Here is a 17,344-nt window from a genome sequence, read left to right on the forward strand (position 1 = left end):
ATGCAGAAAAAGCATTTGACAAAGTACAGCATCCTTTCTTGATCAAAACTCTTCAGAGTATAGGGTAGAGGGTACATACCTCAATATCATAAAAGCCATCTATGAAAAACCTACAGCAAATACCATTCTCAATGGGGAAAGGCTGAGAGCTTTTCCCCTAAGGTCAGGAACGCGGCAGGGATGTCCACTCTCACCACTGCTATTCAACAGAGTATTAGAAGCCCTAGCCACAGCAATCAGACAACAAAAAGAAATCAAAGGCATCCAAATAGGCAAAGAGGAAGTCAAACTCTCACTCTTTGCAGATGATATGATGCTGTATGTGGAAAACCCAAAAGACTCCACCCCAAAACTGCTAGAACTCATACAGGAATTCAGTAAAGTAGCAGGATATAAAATCAATGCCCAGAAATCAGTGGCATTCCTATACACCAACAACAAGACAGAAGAGAAAGAAATTAAGCAGTCGATCCCATTTACAATTGCACCCAAAACCATAAGATACCTAGGAATAAATTTAACCAAAGAGGCAAAGGATCTGTACTCAGAAAACTATAAAACACGCAGGAAAGAAATTGAAGAAGACACAAAGAAATGGAAAAATGTTCCATGCTCATGGATTGGAAGAACAAACATTGTGAAGATGTCAATGCTACCTAGAGCAATCTACACATTCAATGCAATCCCCATCAAATTACCATCCCCTTTTTTCAAAGAAATGGAACAAATAATCATAAAATTTGTATGGAACCAGAAGAGACCCCGAATAGCCAGAGGAATATTGAGAAGGAAAAGCAAAGCTGGCGGCATCACAATTCCGGACTTCCAGCTCTATTACAAAGCTGTCATCATCAAGACAGTATGGTACTGGCAGAAAAACAGACACATAGATCAATGGAACAGAATAGAGAGCCCAGAAATGGACCCTCAACTCTATGGTCAACTCATCTTTGACAAAGCAGGAAAGAATGTCCAATGGAAAAAAGACAGTCTCTTCAACAAATGGTGTTGGGGAAATTGGACAGCCACATGCAGAAGAATGAAACTGGACCATTTCCTTACACCACACACAAAAATAGACTCCAAATGGTTGAAAGACCTAAACGTGAGACAGGAGTCCATCAGAATCCTAAAGGAGAACACAGGCAGCAACCTCTTCGACCTCAGCCGCAGCAACTTCTTCCTAGAAACATGGCCAAGGCAAGGAAAGCAAGGGCAAAAATGAACTATTGGGACTTCATCAAGATAAAAAGCTTTTTGCACAGCAAAAGAAACAGTCCACAAAACCAAAAGACAACCGACCGAATGGGAAAAGATATTTGCAAATGACATATCAGATAAAGGGCTAGTCTCCAAAATCTATAAAGAACTTATCAAACTCAACACCCAAAGAACAAATAATCCAATCAAGAAATGGGCAGAAGACATGAACAGACATTTTTCCAAAGAAGACATCCAAATGGCCAACAGACACATAAAAAAGTGCTCAACATCGGTCGGCATCAGGGAAATCCAAATCAAAACCTCAATGAGATACCACCTCACACTCATCAGAATGGCTAAAATTAACAAGTCGGGAAACGACAGATGTTGGCGGGGATGCGGAGAAAGGGGAACCCTCCTACACTGTTGGTGGGAATGCAAGCTGGTGCAACCACTCTGGAAAACAGTATGGAGGTTCCTCAAACAGTTGAAAATAGAGCTACCCTACAATCCAGCAATTGCACTACTGGGTATTTACCACAAAGAAAGAAATGTAGGGATCCGAAGGGGCACGTGCACCCCAGTGTTTATAGCAGCAATGTCCACAATAGCCAAACTGAGGAAAGAGCCGAGATGTCCATCGATAGATGAATGGATAAAGAAGAGGTGGTATATATACACAACGGAATATTATGCAGCCATCAAAAGGAATGAGATCTTGCCATTTGCAACGACGTGGATGGAACTGGAGGGTGTTATGCTGAGTGAAATAAGTCAATCAGAGAAAGACATGTATCATATGACCTCACTGATATGAGGAATTCTTAATCTCAGGAAACAAACTGAGGGTTGCTGGAGTGGTCGGGGGTGGGAGGGATGGGGTGGCTGGGTGACAGACATGGGGAAGGTATGTGCTATGGTGAGCGCTGTGAATTGTGCAAGACTGATGAATCACAGATCTGTACTTCTGAAACAAATAATGCAATATATGTTAAGAAAAAAAGAAGAAGAAGATAGCAGGAGGGGAAGAATGAAGGGGAGTAAGTCGGAGGGGGAGACGAACCATTAGAGACGATGGACTCTGAGAAACAAACTGAGGGTTCTAGAGGGGAGGGGGGGATGGGTTAGCCTGGTGATGGGTATTAAAGAGGGCACGTTCTGCGTGGAGCAGTGGGTGTTATGCACAAACAATGAATCATGGAACACTACATCAAAAACTAATGATGTAATGTATGGTGATTAACATAACAATAAAAAATTATTAAAAAAATGTATGCTCAACCCTCTAAAGACTTTGAACTATGTAACTGCTGCTAAACTGTGAGCAGAACATGGACAAATGGGACAGTTCTATGTAATGGTGGATCTCGATTTTCCTCCATTATCTGGAAGTTGAAAAGGGAGAGAAATGGGGATCTGAATTCCTGATTTTAATCGGTCTACAGGAATATTTACTGAGTATGAACAATCTGGCCTGGAGTCCTTTCTCCACTCCATTCTGATGACTCTTTGTGGCCAGGCTGGACTTTTCTTGGAAACCAAGGTTTACAAAGGCAGCATGAAAAGCGATGTCTGGCAGGGTGTGTGGGACTCTTGCCCCTTCCTGCAAGGTCATGGCCTGTGCAGCTAGGGCTTCCTCCCACCTGTTTGTAGGCTTCCCCTCGCCATGCCTGATATCTGAGAAGGGAGGATGCATCATCTTTCACTAACTCCACATTCGGGTCTGGCAGGAAGTAGACATGTCAACCTAGGCAGCATCTGCAAGTGTGACCGATTTCACAGCAGATCGGTGCCTTGCAGATCCCAGGGTTTGATATCAGAACTTTTGATCAGCATTTCCACGGTTTGGGCTTTGGTCACTATGGTGACTGGACAATTTATCCTTTAAACCAGGACATAGCTGGGAGAGTGGTGATTAATAATTAAACAGGGCCATAAACATAAATTGCAAATGTCCCAAACAAACTAGAATGAATGGCCAAGCTACCCATCTCCTGAGTTTCTGTGATAAATCCAAACATATTATGATACATTATAACAGGGATCTCACTTTTTCTCCAGCGCTGCAATAAAAACCTGACATTATCTTTATTACCAAGACCAGATACTTACTCATTCTTAGCAGCAAAACTAGTATCATTTAGTAATGAATCATTTAAATCTCAAAGCCTTTCAGTTTTATAGGTGCACACATTCATTTTTACATCACACACTAATATCTTGCTCACAGTCTTCTGCCCTCTTCCAGGAAATGGAGCTTGATTTACTCCCATAGTTTATTACCCAGAGTTTGTTGGTAGGATTGCAGTACCTTTAGATGGTAAATTCGCTCCCCAATAGCTGTAGGATAGTTTACACATAATCATTGGACACTGTGTGCCAGGACCTGCACAGAGAGCTTTCCAGATAATAGCTCCGTCCTCACATCGACCTCCTGAGGAAGGTCCTGTTAGCACCCCCTCTACAGCTTAGAGGCTCAGTAACCCCTGTGTTTGCAGAGCCTGGTTGAATATCCAGACAGCCCGTCCTCAGTGTACAGCCTCATAGGAACATTAGATGGTCTTTATGCCTACTTAAGGCATTTGCTCTATGTTGTTTCCTTTAATAAGAACTGGTATAGAAATGTCTCTTTGAAGTCTGTCCCTTGGTCAGTGGCCCGTTGCTCGTTGTTTCAACTTGGCATATTTTCCATACAGCTGTGGTTTCCAGACTTGCTTCCTCTGCTTACAAAGATATGTTCAGTGGTGATTATGCACGTTTGCATTCTTTCAACTGAGCTCCATTTGCGGAGGAAATGTAATTTTAGTGGGGTAAGTACTGTGAGAAATTCAAGTCAAGTGTTTCAAAATCCTCTTGAGTGGTCTTAAGTATGGAATAGCACGTTCTGTGCCAGTGAGGTAGATCATCATCTTATTAGGACATCCTGTCTCCCTTGAGGTTTTGGCGCCATTTCCTACAGACTTGCCCTGCATTCATGAGTGCTTCTAGGCTCCAAGGACCAGAGAAGGAGGTGGCTTGGCACCTGTGTTCACCGTGGGCCAAGAGGAGAACACGGTCAACACTTAACTGACTTCCTACCCCAGATCCCCCTCTGCACCCCTTCTTAGGGTGGCCGGGGGAGGGGCCCCTGAAACAAGTGAGTTGTGGTTTTACTGTTGTTTGTTGCTTTTTTTTTTTTAAGATTTTATTTATTTATTAGAGCACAAGCAGGGGGAGTAGCAGAGGGAGAGGGAGAAGCAGACTCCCTGCTGAGCAGGGAGCCCGATGCAGGACTCGATCCCAGGACCCCGGCATCATGACCTGAGCCAAAGGCAAATATACACTTAACCGACTGAGCCCCTCAGGCGCCCTCCTATGCATCATTTTTTGTAGTCTGCATAACAACACTCTGAGCTAGACCCTTTTTTCTCCCATTTTAAGGAGGGAGAAATTGAGGTTTAGGCATATCAAGTGACCGGCACGGTCCCAAGGCATTGGTCTTTATTTTTTTTCTTTAAAGATTTTATTTATTTATTCATGAGAGGCAGAGAGAGAGAGAGGCAGAGGCAGAGGGAGAAGCAGGCTCCCCGCCGAGCAGGGAGCCCGATGCGGGACTCGATCCCAGGACCCTGGGATCATGACCTGAGCCAAAGGCAGACGCTTAACCGACTGAGCCACCCAGGCGTCCCGGCACTGGTCTTTAGATAAACCCAGTGTAGAATCACTCCCAAGTTCATGCTCTGGTCCATGTGACCTTTCCATTAGCTTCCTTAGAGAGTTACACTTGTCCCTCAAAACACGTTCTTTGGTTTTCTTCCTGGTTGTGATTTTCTATGTGAGTTTGTGATTCTTTCAACTAAGTATTTTGGTAGAAGAAGTTTGGTGCATCTCACTCAGCCATCTGGATCATCACTGGGTATACGGGCACCACAGTGGTAGAGGAAAGATGATTACTTGTGTTGGCAAATTCATTTGCAGTTGAAGGAATTCTGTTACACAATTCTGGAAGATTAAGATTTTTACCAACCTCTCAATTTTAGGCCTTTACAAATCGAAAGGAAGCTTAAAGACACAGGAAAGCTTACATCCTCTAGGTAGCACTGGCCCAGAAACGCCAGCATCCACTGTATCCCAAGACCTGTGACCAGTGTGCCATCTGGAGCCCCTCCTTTGAGTGTAACTATGTGAGCCTATTGAGACACCTGTTAAATGTTAGAGAAAATGTTGGCAAGAAGATTAACAAAGGTCAACCAGCTTGTATGGCGAGAGGATGCGTTCCGAAAGTTTACTCCGGACGTGAAAACTGTATAGCCTAGCACCTGGCCCCAATCTCCAGCTCCTACCACTTTGCAGGGGACTCTGGCGGCTCCTGAGGTCAGGTTCTGGTCACAGCTCACAGAGATGGGTGATCACATATAATCTTGTGGTTTGTTGCAGGGAACTCGTAAGCCAAACCCTCCTCAGAAGCCTCTGCCTGCAGATCCTTTGAGCAAGACCAGCCGGCTCGCCAGCGCCTCAGCCAGGACCCTGGGACAGCAGGAGGCCGAGCGGCTCCACCTGGTGCCCCTCAGGTCGGTGTAACAGCCCAGCCCATCTCTTTCTCCCCAGAACCATGTGGGGCAGCCGCACCGACCTGTGCTTTCCTGGCCCTGTCAGGACATGGGCCCAATTGTCTAAGGCCAGGCTTCCTATACCCCAGTACCTGGGAACAGCATAAAAGAGTTGCTGAAGCAGACAGGAGCATTAGCAGGAGGCAGTCACGAGCCTATAATCCCCGAGATCACCCAGTGGCTCTTGGCAAAAGCCCCAGTGTCCCAAGAGAAACCAGGATCAAGTAGCCCTAGATCGTGTGTCTGGGAAAGCAGTGGCCCTTGAGATGGGCCAACCCCACCCCCTAAAAGATGAAGACGAACAGCTACGAAGTGGTGTGATCCTATGAAGACTGAACATACCTCCAAAACCATCAGAAACCTTCATAAACTCTGCCCCATCCCTGGGGTCCTGAGAAAGGAGGTGAGGTGTGGGGCGGGGGGGAGTCACAGATGAATGAGGGAGGTGAGGTGAAGAGTTAGTTCCTGAACACTTGGTACAATGGGGAGCTTCTCCATCCAACTAAGAAAAGGAATCTCCTTTTCGAGACCGTTCCCCAGCCGTGGTCATTGCTTACCCTATCCCAGAGGATAAGGAAGGCAGACTCCTAACCCAGGGAGGTGCACCGGCTGTGTGCGGGGGCTAGTCCATGCTGGTTTTCGGAAGCTATTCAATTTCTAGGAATTTTGCAAGCTAGGTGTTAAACCGAGGCACTATTATATAAACGCCTACTGAGACAAGTTATGTGAAGAACATAAAAGCCTCAAAACTCCTTTTTTACCTTTTACTGTTACCTATGTTCTGGAGGTTACAGCTATTTCTGTCTGGTGGAAATGCCATGGAAGGTGGCCAGTGCGCAGGGTCTCCCTGCTCACGCAGCCAGAAGATTTACACCCTGGAAACAGACAAAGGCTGCAGGTTGGCCCCTCTCGCTCCCCACAATGGGTGGGTTAAACCCGCAGCCAAAACACCCTTCTGACACGCATACCCCCTTGGCAGGAAGCTTGCTGTAGGAGGTCGAAAGAACCAAAGGTAGGCTGTTGGCCAGACCCTGGGCTCAGTAATTCAGTGTCTCCAACGGGGAAGGCACATGTTCGTGATGTCATTGCAGCTTTTGGGAAAAATGTTTGGCCTGTGAGAGAACGAGCGGCCTCATAAATCCCAGAGATAACACGGGGCAAGGGGCCGGGACAGTGGTTTCATTCCCGACCGCATAAATACAGAAAGATTGCAGAGCATCCTAATTATTTCACTGTGGTTTGTATGCTGGTCTTGAAGTTACTTTTCAAAAGAAAAAGCACTGCTTTACATGGACACCATGAGGGGAAGGCGCTCTCTTTAAACGCCATCAAGCCGTGGCCGGTCGTCCCCTCTGGCGGCCGCTGACTCTGGTGCGAGCTGGTGTCGGTCTTGCTCTCGAAGGAGAATTCGTTTTTGAGGGATCCCACGTGCCCCGGCTCTGCTCCCCGGACGTGCCCGGGCTGATCCGGTCGCCGAAATGCCACACGCCGCCAGTGCGGACGCACACGGCGTGGGGACCACTTAGGGTCCCAAATGCCGAGTCGCTCGGGGGCTTTTCCCGTTGATTACATCCCCATGGATACGTAGTGCTGCGATGCGTGTGCGGAGTTCAGTGAAACTCTTCGCTAAAATGTGTCTCCTCTAGGTTTTGCTTTTTTCCCACGTGGCTCCGAGAAGAGGTTCGATGACCTCTGTGGCTCCCGTTTTTTCTAGTGAGCGGGCACGGTTCTAGAGTCAGCTTGTAGAGAGGAGGTGGAGCTCTGGCGAGGGTTCCGCTAGCGGCCAGGGGCATCAGCCGCCAGCAGTCTCCCTTAGGGGACCCGCAACCCTGCCACATGCCGGAGCTGTCTCCAGCCCTCAGCCCCGGGGGTGGGGGCTGATCCTGAAGGGCTCAGCCGAGGGCCAGAAGAGACTCCTCCGACTGCAGACGTCTGTAGCTGCAGAAGCCGCTTTCAGGGGCTCCGCCTACAACTTTGTTACAGTTTTGTTTTCTCTTGCCGCAGACCCGCTCCTAAACACCCCCATCAAGCTCCCAGACCCCCCCACGCTGCCTACACCAAGTGAGAAGCAAGTTGACACCTTTTTTTCGACAGTGAAGACAGAAGTTTGCACTATCGTTCAACTCCAGTTGGAGTTCGTTTTTTGTACCAACTTTTAGAATTTTTTTTTAAAATGTTTAAAACACCATTATTCTCCGAACTTCGAGCTACTGCCGCCGGTGCTGTGCTATGGTGCTCTGTGTACTTGCTCAGGTACTTGTAAATTATTAATTTATGCAAAATGCTGGCTGCAGTGCGGTGCGCTGTGGGAGGCATTTTTACCATCACTGAGTTTTCCATGGACGGAAGGCTTGTGTGCTTTCAATAGTTTAGTGAACTTGAAATATCATGCTTTATGGGATTCTGGACAGGAGGTTGACTTTTTGATCGAGCCTTTATTGGCAGAACGGTTCCCCAACTATCCACGGCTGTGGTTATGGCACAGACCCAGCTCAGGAGACCCCAGGTAGAACCTTGAGTGATTCTCTCGAACCCCTGATCTCAGCCCAGAGCCCCGGGCTTCAAGTCCAGGCTGGGCTTGGCTTTCTGTGAGCCCCTGGGCCTCAGCCCACCAGCAGCCACACCTTGAAGCTCCAGGAAAGGAGGGAAGGCTCTGGCTTCTGACCAGGACGGTCTGGAGAGAACCTGCGTTGCAGAAAGGAATTTTAAGGTGTGGCCACACCAGGGCAGAAACTTGACCTTGAGCTCGCAGGCTGTGAGCACCTTTGAAGAGCAGGCCAAGACCGTTGCTTTACAGAAACACTGCCCTTCCCACCACGCTGGCCTCAGCACCTTATTTAGATGGGGAAGGGGTTGTTTGTACAAGCAGGCTACTGCCCAGGCACTGCAAACCTCCCCCTGTACTGTTTGGAGCTAAGCAAATTACCACCTTGTCTGCTCAACTACAGTACAATGATTCTGTGTTCAGACAGATAGAGGAGGCTTTCCATGGGACCATAACTATTTTCAGATGTGAACCAGTAACCAGATCTAGTGAATCAATGCTGTAGATAAAAATTAGGCAGACTCCCTATGCCCACAAAAACTACAACCAAATGGAACCCCGTGTGGCAGGTGGGGTCTGTCATCCAAGTTACTAGTCAGTTATTTAGGGGGCATTCTATGTTCCCAGCTTGGCTGTGGGAATCTCTGAAAGCTATTTTTAGCATAAGGTCTGAATCCTTTTTTTAAACCCTCGCAACCTACCTGTTGAGCGTCGCAGAATGTGAAAAGGAAGTCAATGTCATCCTAAATATTCATGAAATGCGGTCTTGGGTAGCAGCCCCTTCAACCTTTTACTCTTCCAATGTCTGACTGGGGAGCCGTTTTCACAAGGAGATCTTGAAGCTGCCTATACTAATGGCATGAAAATTACAAAAATACTCAGACAAGGTAAAATGCCATTATGCCTCTGCCTTCTAGAAGGGTCATATGGGACTCGTTTTCACATCAGAAGGCAGTTGACAACAGTTCCGTAATTCACTCTGAGTGTTTTATGATAAAGACTTCAGCTGGGGCCATTTCAATGGTTTTCCTATGCCTTGAAGCAGAGACAAAATATACCAAGAATCGGTTTGCCTTCCAGAAAAGAAGACTGCATTTAACTCTCCTGGTGTCCTCCACGGTATCTAGGCAACATAGTATTCATGATCGCAGATAAACGAAATAAATCCATGTCACAAACACACAAAAGGGACCCCAGTTCTGCTACATTCCATCATATAATTATTAATTTCTTAAAAAGGCAAAGCCATGTTAGAAAGTATTACTGCTGATGAATACCTACAGAATTACTATAACTGATAGTACATTTGGTAACTGTATCAAAGCCAAAACACATGCTTTTGAAAAGTTTACAGAATTTTTATGGTGCATAATGTGGGTATTATCTTTACAGATGCCCAGATCTTTAGATATGTCATTTTAGCCCCTCCTCCTATTGTGAAGAAGAGGATGTGAAGTTTGTCTTTTTTTTTTTTTTAATCCTTAGCTAGAATTCCTGTGCTTCCATTTCAGAGAACCAGGAATATTTTGGTATTAAAAAAGGTTAACGCTGTGATCTTACACCATGTCATCAATGGCTATTTAGGGGCTGCAGCGGATGACACATTCCTATCTCTACAGTACAAATTGCATTTATAGAGCCTTGCAAGTTATTTCTGGATAAGAACATGTTTAAACCTAACATCCCCTGACCGATATACAGATATTAAAGTAACAATACTTCCAAAATGCAGAACCTATCAAATGAAGCATTTTAGCAATAAGCTCCATTTTAATACAACTTTAATACAACCCCTGGGGGGGGGGAGGGAGGGGTACCTCTCCATTTTTATATCGTTACAGATGATGAAAACAAAAAATCAATACTTATATTTCCATGGCAGTCTATTTTTAATATTTTTAAAGGTTCTGTAGGCATGAATAAGGATTGATTTGAGTTTATAAGGCCATCACTGAGAAATTTAACATGTCTAGACCCAAAATAGGCCCTGAGGGTAGTACTCACTTTTTTCTTCCCCGTCTTGTTATAGTTGTAGGTTACATGACCCCACTTACTGGGAAGTATAGGGCTAATCTTCCAGGCATGCTCTTTAAAAGTTTATCTCCTGAATTTTTTGGTAACAGTTTGTTTTCCTGACACATGGAATCAGATGTGTAGCAACCAAGAGAAACAATGCATAACATTTTCCATTGTCCAAATATGCATACAGAGGTTACACTTCCCAGTGTGAATTTTTCCAGCTTACACATGTGGGATGACATCACAGAAACCACAAAAGCAACAAATTAAACTACATGAGCATAAATACTCCTGACTGGTCTCAGAGGGGACTTTTTTATGCCTTCTTAACTTTATTACGAATTCTCAGGCTGAAACCATAGGCCATTGTTCTCCGGCAAATCAATACAACACCATCACTGTATCCCCTCAAAGAAAAACAACAAAAACTCTGATCCATGTGAAGCTGCTCTTAGGAGCCTGTGATCTCCCCTGGTGCTGCGGAGAGCCTGGTGCTGGGCCAGCTAGAACGCCCGAGCACCTTCCTGCCATCTCTCAGTTGATGTTTACTAAGCATTCTGAGCCAATACGACCCTGACAACGAAAAGGGCAAGATGCCTGGGCAGCTGGGCTGCATCTTTCTCATGCAACCTGACCCCTTGGCAGTCTTTCCTCATGAGGCTGATTTCATTGAAAACTTCTGCAACGGAGGGCTCCCTTCGGTGTTCTGGAAGCAGCAAGCCCAAGGCAGGCTCGCTCTGGAGCTCCTTCCTCCCTGCTATCAACAGGACCCCAGCTAACCACAAGTGACCCAGATAAACAGGATACCAACCCTCCCCAGAAGTCTCACGGCGCCACGCTGGCCCCCAGATGTGACTCATACGCTATGGCCGACTGGTGGGGGACACTGCAGCCGCCATCTTTTGTCCTTCCCACCACCTCAGAGGCCTGCCCCAGGCTGCTACAGTCACTCCCCCCACGACTCAGGAACAGGTCCACACACACGTCTGGATACAAGCAGCTGAGGCTACTACATCTGCCTCCTGGCACCCAGAGGCCAGTCCCTTTTCCACACCAAACCCAGTGCCAGTGCCCCTCCCGTGTGACAAATCTCTGCCTTCAGAGCTACTGTAGGCCAGCCCGAGTGGGGGCTGGGGCAGGGTGTGGCTACCCCACCAGCCCAGCCACTGGACACACAAAGCCCACCCTCCTCCAGAGTGGCAGCTCAGAGCAAGCCCACCAGCGACACCCCAGCTTTGAATCCAGCAGAGCACTTCCCACAGGCACATCACCCCCCCCTCCCCAGAAAATCAGTTTATCTCCAATGGCACAATTCTCTTGACTCACTCAACAGTTCCAGTTGACATCTCTTCCTCGAAAACCTATTTGGGAAACTGCGGTAGTGATACAAGTTACACACCAGGAAAGATCAGTGAGCCCCAGGCTAAGAACCATTTCTGTGCAGTGAGGATGCTTCCAGAAGCCATTTACCTACACACGGATGGAAATCCCCTCCTTACTCTTGGGACAGCACGAGCCAGCTGCCAGTCCCGCCCTAAGAGCCTGTTGCACAGGAGAAAAACTAGGAGACAAAACACTGCATATAAAATTGTTAGAACATTCAATAATGGGTAGTGATAGCCCGGAGATTTACCACACAGTGAAAGGAATTCTCAGTGGGCTTCAGCTCTTCCAGGTCAAATAGTTGAATAGTTTGGAACCATCCTGATTTTCCACATCATCAGCAAAAAACCTGTCTTACGCTCCCCCTGTGAGTTTCCTTCCAGAAAATAATTTATTCAGTCCTCAATTTAAGCACAGTTTAAATCCAGACAAAATAATAAATAGCTTGTGATTTTTTTAGTTTCACAAAGAAAGAAGCAGAATGACATCCAAGTTCATGGCCTATAAGCAAGCATGTAAGTAGGGCAGGGGTAGAAAAAAAAAAGTTATCAAATTAGAAAGAAAATCCTCTAAGAGTCCAAGGCAGGACGAGGAATGGCAAACCTTCTATCAGGTTGAATTGGGAGGTTGTGGGGAAGACCCGTGGTTTGAGCGTGTCCGGCAACTGTTAAAACTCAAACACTAGGCTGCAGGCCGCTCAGCACGGCTATGAAACAGACCAGTTCCTTAAGTGCATCATGCTTCGTCCGTTTATAACGCTTCAGTCGGCTAAGTTGTTTTTTTTCCACATACCTTTCATGTTACAGTCTGTTGCTTTTGTACACATTTCTCATATTGGGGTTCTACAGGTAACAACCTGCTATTTCCGTAGAGAAAGCCATTGTTAAGAATATTATATCCAATAAATGGTATCCAGGTAAATATAAAGACGTGTCTCGTTCATTACTGACAATGTCACAAAAATGGGGAGAGGGAAACCCCTTATCTGTATTCTCACCCATTTATAGAGGCACAGGGAAGATCTGAGCAGTCCATAAGAATAAAAAGAGTGGTGGTCAGGGGTCAGGTGCTATCAGTCCACACAAACCAGTCAGGTGATGGCACAAGAGAGAAGGTGTCTCTTAACATGTGCGGGGGGGGGGGGGGAGGGGGCAGGGGGGGGGGGGGGGGGACCAAAAACTTGTTTTGAACAATGTAAATGTATAACCCATCCAAATATTTTTTTTTTGAAAACTCACCTTATTTACAAAAGAGAAATTAAAAAAAGCATATGGGGGTAGAAACGTGGACATCAGATTTCTCCAGAATGAAAATCTGAGTGTAGTAGAAATTTGCAGATTTTTGAAAAACAGAATCCAATTTCATAAAGAACTACAGAAAATACAAAGAAAAACAGATATATAGAATGGTAATAAGGGGTCTTTATTCTTACCACCTTCTACCCATATCAAAGCAAGTAGGCAGAAAGTAATTACCTAGAAGACCCCAATTAATAACATACTATATGTTGGCTAAATGAACATAATAAAAAAATAATCAAAATGGATATGTATCAACTTGAGATACTTCAAACATACAGAATATGCCTTCTTTCAAAGTGCCTCTGAAAAAGAAAGCTATATACACAGACTATATATAAAACTATATATAAAAAAAATGAGGGGGGGAATTGGAGGGAGAGATGAACCATGAGAGACTATGGACTCTGAGCGACAAACAGGGTTTTAGAGGGGAGGGGGGCGGGGGGATGGGTTAGCCCGGTGATGGGTATTAAGGAGGGCACGTACTGCATGGAGCACTGGGTGTTATACGAAAACAATGGATCCTGGAACACCACATCAAAAACTAATGATGTATTGTATGGTGACTAACATAACATAATAAAATTTAAAAAAATAAAACCACAAAAAAATAACACTATATATACAACTAAACTATATATATAACTATTATATATAACTATATAAATATAACTATTATATATAATTTTATATATTAAGCCACAAAGTAAAACTCAAATTCCAAATGGTACAACAAACCAGAGGTTGTGTCTTTGGGGAAATTAAAACACAAGTCAAATCACTAATCTCACTAAGGAAAAAGATGAAAAGCACATACACAAAGCACAGGAACATGTAGAATCCAACAGTCTACTGTAACCCAGTGAGAGGTCTCAGGAATATAAGGATGGTTCAATATTTTTAAATCTACTCATTCAAGTCACCGAAATGACAGATTTTCAGGAAATATGCCATATTAGGATTACCAGAGACACTGAAAAGACATTTGAGAAAAGTCATTATCTATTCCTGAGTTTTTAAAGATCTGAAGGCCGGAAACCACAGGACTCGAGAGATGCGAACATCATTTGTGGAAAATTAAACTCACCTACGGCAAGATCTTATAGGCAGTCCATTTTTGGCTATATTGCACTGCAATAGCAAACCACGAGAGGATTATTTCTTACTCACATCTGGGGGTGAACTCTGGCTCTGGCTCTTCCCTGGGGCCCTGGGCTGATGGAGTGCCTGCTCCTGAGTCACAGCTGGTCTTGTGGCAGAAGGAAAAGAGATGGGGATTCGTAAAACTTCCGCCCAGAAGGGCAGGAGCCATTTCCGTTACCATTTCATTGACAAAGTCACCCCACGGTATGGCCAAGGCTTCCATCAGGAGGATGGGAGGACGTCTCCAGGATTTTGTCAATGAGAAGGGGCATGTACTCTTGCCACAGATGGGGCTCGTGAACAGGATCTACAACAGACTGAGAAATGAAATGAAGATGAAGGTCAACATTGATCATGGGGGCAAAAGGGCTGTGAGATGTGACTACACTCTGATTTGGAGATTTAAAAAGTTAAATCTAGCAAATTTAAAGGAATATGCATTTGTACAAAAGGTAAAACACTCATGAAATGTATAAAGAGAGGACAATCTATGACCCACAGACCCAGTTCCTGAGGTGGATGTTCTAGAAACTATACGGAATAAAGCTGAGAATTGCCAACATCAATAAAATCAACTGCACTTTGTCTCTGTGCCCTTTCCCCCCAAAGCTTTGGAGCTTTAATTACCTTTTGATCGGGCTTTCCTTACAGAGAAAATTCCACTCCTGTGCGGACCTTTGTAGCTGGTCTTCTCCTCGGGCCCAGTTAACCTGCTTCTCTCCAGAGACACAAAATGCATGTGGTCTCCTAACTCACTTGGCTCATGTTCACGTGCGTCTGCTGAGTTCAAGTTCCCGCACACATGTGTCTAAGCTCCCAACCGGCAGACCTAGCTGTGGTTAATGCCTACTTGTCTTCCAACTGCGTGATCAGCATCAAACACCCTTCTGTTCTGGAGGCTAACTTTAATATACTTCTCTTTGGCACAGTCGTCAACATGCCAGCAGACTGGGTCTTTCAGGGCATAAGGATATGCAAACACATTCTCAGGGCTGTTCTAGAAAGACTGATCCTCCACCAGACACCTCTAATAGAGTGGAATTGGAGTCTTGAAATATTTTTTTTTTTTTTTTTTTACTTTGATGTGAGCCCAACAGCTGAGGAGAAAACTTTTCACGTGGCCTCCTGGGCTTCCAGGAGCGTCACTCCAGAAGTGAACACCAGCCTGACAGCAGGGCCTGGAAGGCCTGAAGTCGGGAGGGGAGGTCATAATTGAAAACACATGAGGGGAAGAATTTCTGCAAGGTCCCGGAGTGGCTCAGAGGACAGCACGGGGGGGCAGGAGCGGGAAGTGGGAGATCTGTGTCTGTCTGTGCAGCTCCAGTACAGAAATATTTGGTTTTGTGTCTAACTCCAAAAGGCACAAGTGCAAGAAAACATCCCCACGCGGCAGACGCCCAATGACGACACCACAGGCCCACGCGCTTAGGTAAAAAAAAGATGTATTATTTCAAAGTGGGAACAGTTGTACGTCACAAAATTCACTGTGAATCTTCAACTAAATAAATAATCAAATGTATAGCCTCAAAAGACGTGGCGTTTCATCTCTAGCTCAACGGTCGCGTTTTGACGTTGTTTCTCTTGGGCTTTCGCCCTGGTCAGCAGACTACTTCTTTGCCATTTGGGTTCTTTTCCTTTCTTCTAATAAGGAGACCACATTCTAGATAAACAAAAACAGGTGAATGTCATCCAAGGTTTGCGGTTATTTTAAAGTACCACAAAATTAGCCTCGAAAATCCAAAAGAATATCCCAACCTGTCTGTCAAAAACTCTGGCCATTTCTAGGACACCTTTGCCGAACTGGAAGTGAAAACAACAAAGATTACATGTATATAATAATATTCAACATATATATGTGGGTGTGTGTGTTCTTTCTTCTCCTCCAGGGAAAGGCTTTAGATAGAGTTCCTTACCTCATTTTTTACGCTTGCATCTGCTCCTTTGTCAAGAAGTAACTGGACTAATGCCTCGTGATTATTTAACACGGCCACCTAAGAAACAAAAGACAGTGGGGCGTGAGCGAGTCTGCCTTCCCCACGGAGGACGAGGCCAGAGGCCAGGGTAGACCCCATGCAGGTGGGCCCGCGGAAATCGCCCAGAGGCTTTCTCAAGAAGGCAGAGCCAGCCAGGACCACTGTGGCTTCACACGACAGACGCATGCTCTCACTCTGCAGCGAGGCTGAGGGCAAGGAAAACGGAAGTGGTGTCTGCCTTCCACCGCACTACAATGACATGAGAAACGCTAGGCCAGGCCGGCCCAAGAAAGCAGCGCATTCTCTGTTGAACAGATCTGTTTAAGATGCTACAATGGCCCGGGGGACCAGGGCTGGTAATCCTTAAAGAAATAGTTGTAAAAAGAACAAAAATACTGTAGCGACATTGTCATGCCTTTATTAACAGGCCAGTGGGGAATATATAGACAGCCAAAACCCAGGGCTCACACACAGCTGAATTCACAAGAATTGCCTAACTATAGAAGCAGCTCCGACCTTTAATCCCACACAAAGCCGGGCTGTGCTCTGCAGAGAGGCATACCATGAGCGGGGTCTTTCCATCTTTATCTCTCATGTTCACGTCCGCTCCGGCTTCGATCAGCACAGAGGCTGCACTCTGGTTTCCGGAGACTGCAGAGACTCTCATGAGTGGGGTCCATCCTGAGCCCGTGTCCACAGCATCTACCTTTAGGCCAGAGGAAGAGCTGCTCTTAGTCCAGTGTCTTTTTCCTTAAAAATATTCATCAGAAACTTATAAAGGAACGTTCACTTGCCCAAATGCCTCTGAGTTGGATAGCCCATAAGGATTGTGACTTGGTAAATAGGGATCCAGGGAACTGTGCTAAAGTAACTCACATTCACATGCAGTGAGAAGCTGTGTTAGGATTTTGTAGGGTGCTGACAGGCCCCAGGACACCCCGCTGGCATCTTCCTCTACATTTGGTTCAAAGGGTTGAAAGATGGGGGCACCTGGGTGGCTCAGTCAGTTAAGCGTCTGCCTTCGGCTCAGGTCATGGTCCCAGGGTCCTGGGATCGAGCCCCGCATCGGGCTCCCTGCTCCGCGGGGAGCCTGCTTCTCCTCCCCTCCCCCCGCCCCCGCCTCTGCTTGTGCACTCTCTCTCAAATAAATAAAATCTTAAAAAAAGAAAATGGTTGAAAGGCAGGATA

At 45.8% G+C, this 17,344-nt stretch overlaps 2 protein-coding genes across 4 annotated transcripts in view; one reads left to right on the forward strand and one right to left on the reverse strand.

Moving 5' to 3' along the window:
• ADAM12 (ADAM metallopeptidase domain 12) overlaps positions 1–12,650 on the forward strand; it is a 356,418-nt gene extending 343,768 nt beyond the window's left edge. The window contains exons 22-23 of the mRNA XM_025880175.2: positions 5,620–5,753; positions 7,797–12,650. Coding sequence (XP_025735960.1) covers positions 5,620–5,753; positions 7,797–7,857 — 195 coding nt within the window. The 3' untranslated portion in view covers positions 7,858–12,650. The remainder of the gene's footprint in view (positions 1–5,619; positions 5,754–7,796) is intronic.
• A 2,958-nt stretch (positions 12,651–15,608) lies between these two features.
• FANK1 (fibronectin type III and ankyrin repeat domains 1) overlaps positions 15,609–17,344 on the reverse strand; it is a 99,063-nt gene continuing 97,327 nt past the window's right edge. For all 3 annotated transcript variants that reach the window (XM_073884679.1, XM_025880047.2, XM_025880048.2), the window contains 4 exons: positions 16,719–16,862; positions 16,097–16,174; positions 15,939–15,983; positions 15,609–15,843 (listed from right to left, as the gene is read on the reverse strand). In XM_073884679.1, the coding sequence (XP_073740780.1) occupies positions 15,790–15,843; positions 15,939–15,983; positions 16,097–16,174; positions 16,719–16,862 (321 nt within the window). In that variant the 3' untranslated portion in view covers positions 15,609–15,789. The remainder of the gene's footprint in view (positions 15,844–15,938; positions 15,984–16,096; positions 16,175–16,718; positions 16,863–17,344) is intronic.

Source organism: Callorhinus ursinus, unplaced genomic scaffold (genome assembly GCF_003265705.2).
Source record: "Callorhinus ursinus isolate GAN/ISIS: 27379988/994484 unplaced genomic scaffold, GSC_fseal_2.0 scaffold58, whole genome shotgun sequence".
NCBI lineage: Eukaryota > Metazoa > Chordata > Mammalia > Carnivora > Otariidae > Callorhinus > Callorhinus ursinus.